A 2,047-nucleotide genomic window follows, 5' to 3' on the forward strand; every position below is an offset into this window, starting at 1 on the left:
TGTGAAATTATTAACACATTAGCGTAAAATATCAAATAATGTTATTTATCTCATTCACGTAAGAGACTAGACGTATAAGATTTCATGGGATTTAGCGATTAGGAGTGACAGGTTGTTTGGTAAACGTATAGCATGTTCTATATGTTATAGTTATTTGAATGACTCTTACCATAATATGTTACGTTAACATACCAGTTGGTTATTTATGCCTCATATAACGTACACTTATTCAGCCTGTTATTTATTTTAAATTGCCTTTCAAATGTCTATTCTTGGTGTTGGCTTTTATCAAATACATTACCCTAAAAAATGCGACTTATATATGTTTTTTTCCTTCTTTATTATGCATTTTCGGCAGGTGCGACTTATACTCCGGAGCGACTTATACTCCGAAAAATAGGGTAGTCTGAAAAATAGGGTATATACAGAACAACTTATATGTAAACAACCTTTCATACTCAATATTTCCCAAATGTGTTGCTGTTATTTAAGATGCATGTGAAGATTATCTCCTGTTGCTTTGGTGGAAAAACAACTGTGATGATTGTGATATTTAAATTAAGACTAAAGATGTAGGAAATGTAAACATTTTCTTCCCCACAGGACAAAAACTGTGATTAAACAACACAGTAAGAAAACTGAAAGTGCTTTTTGGAAAAAGTCAAACTTGTGGTCTAATATTTGTCTTGTAAGACATGCAAGATGTGCCAGAAATAGAAAAAGAAAAAGAATAACGTCTAAGAACAATCTCTGAATGGCGTCAGTGCCAGAACGTTCTTTAAGCTCGTCGGGAATAAAGGAAAAAAAACTTGCGTGTTCTTCAAACTCCTCCAATCCTGCTAGGCGTCCTTTTTCTCGCCCTCGTTCTGAAGGTTCTAGGAAGAAGACGGGACAGGTGTGTGAGGTTAGCGGGCGAGCGGGAGCCTACCCCGGCCAGTCCCAGGCGAGCGTGGTCACCTGCAGCACCTGGTGTTCTTTCAGCAGGCGGTCGTACTCTCTGGCCAGACTGTCCGTCTGATTCTGCAGTCCTCCTGCGACACACTCCGACTCCTTCAGGGCTGCACAGGTTCACGCCAAACACACAACAGCAAATTATTTTTATATAGCGCTTTTCTCTAGTGACTCCAAGCGCTTTACATAGTGAAACCCAATATCTAAGTTACATTTAACCTCTTAAGGCCCAAGCTGTTTGTTTACATGCTTTTTTTTTTTATTTCTCTTTGCTCTTTGGGCTTATTGGACCCTAATTAGAATAAAAAAATTAAGAATCATATTTTGATATGATGTACTTAGTCCGTAAGTACACAAATGTGTACTTCATGTTTAGTGACACGCTCATTCTTATTTTTACACTTTTTCCCCCCAAATTCCATTGTATGTTATACTCTTCTGACACCACCAGATGGCAGTATAAGTGTCCACATAAGTGGCCATAAGACCCCAATTCAGTAGTGTACACAATTTTGGAAATAAGAGCTAAAAAGGTGCTGTCCACGCATGTGGCCACTAAGCCTTGCAGTGGTTCTTAACCTGGGTTTGATTGAACCCTAGGGGTTTGGTGAGGTCAAGACACACCCGACTCATCGTGTAAATAAAAACTTCTCCCTATCGGCGTATTACGGATATGGCAACAGCTGACTGATTTGCAGGTGTGTCATTTGTTGTGAGTTTATGCACTGTGTTGGTTTTGTTGTTTGAACAAGGTGATGTTCATGCACGGTTCATTTTGTGCACCAGTAAAAAAAACATGGTAACACTTTAGTATGGGGAACATATTCACCATTAATTAGTTGTTTGTTAACATGCAAATTAGTAACATATTGGCTCTTAACTAGTCATTATTAAGTTCTTATTAATGCCTTATTTGGCATATATATAAATTAAGTCTTTGTTACTTAGATCAGTAATTATAGTCTGCAAATGATGTGTTGTTGTTGAGTGTCGGTGCTGTCTAGAGCTCGGCGGAGTAACCGTGTAATACTCTTCCACATCAGTAGGTGGCAGCCGGTAGCTAATTGCTTTGTAGATGTCGGAAATTGCATGAGGC

The 2,047-nt window shown here is 38.5% G+C and overlaps 1 protein-coding gene across 1 annotated transcript in view; it reads right to left on the reverse strand.

Moving 5' to 3' along the window:
• Nucleotides 1-276: 276 nt before the first annotated feature.
• dus4l (dihydrouridine synthase 4-like (S. cerevisiae)) overlaps nt 277-2,047 on the reverse strand; it is a 31,030-nt gene continuing 29,259 nt past the window's right edge. Inside the window, exons 13-14 of the mRNA XM_061925404.1 lie at nt 958-1,058; nt 277-875 (exon numbers count right to left, since the gene is read on the reverse strand). Coding sequence (XP_061781388.1) covers nt 840-875; nt 958-1,058 — 137 coding nt within the window. The 3' untranslated portion in view covers nt 277-839. The remainder of the gene's footprint in view (nt 876-957; nt 1,059-2,047) is intronic.

Source organism: Nerophis lumbriciformis, linkage group LG30 (assembly GCF_033978685.3).
Source record: "Nerophis lumbriciformis linkage group LG30, RoL_Nlum_v2.1, whole genome shotgun sequence".
NCBI lineage: Eukaryota > Metazoa > Chordata > Actinopteri > Syngnathiformes > Syngnathidae > Nerophis > Nerophis lumbriciformis.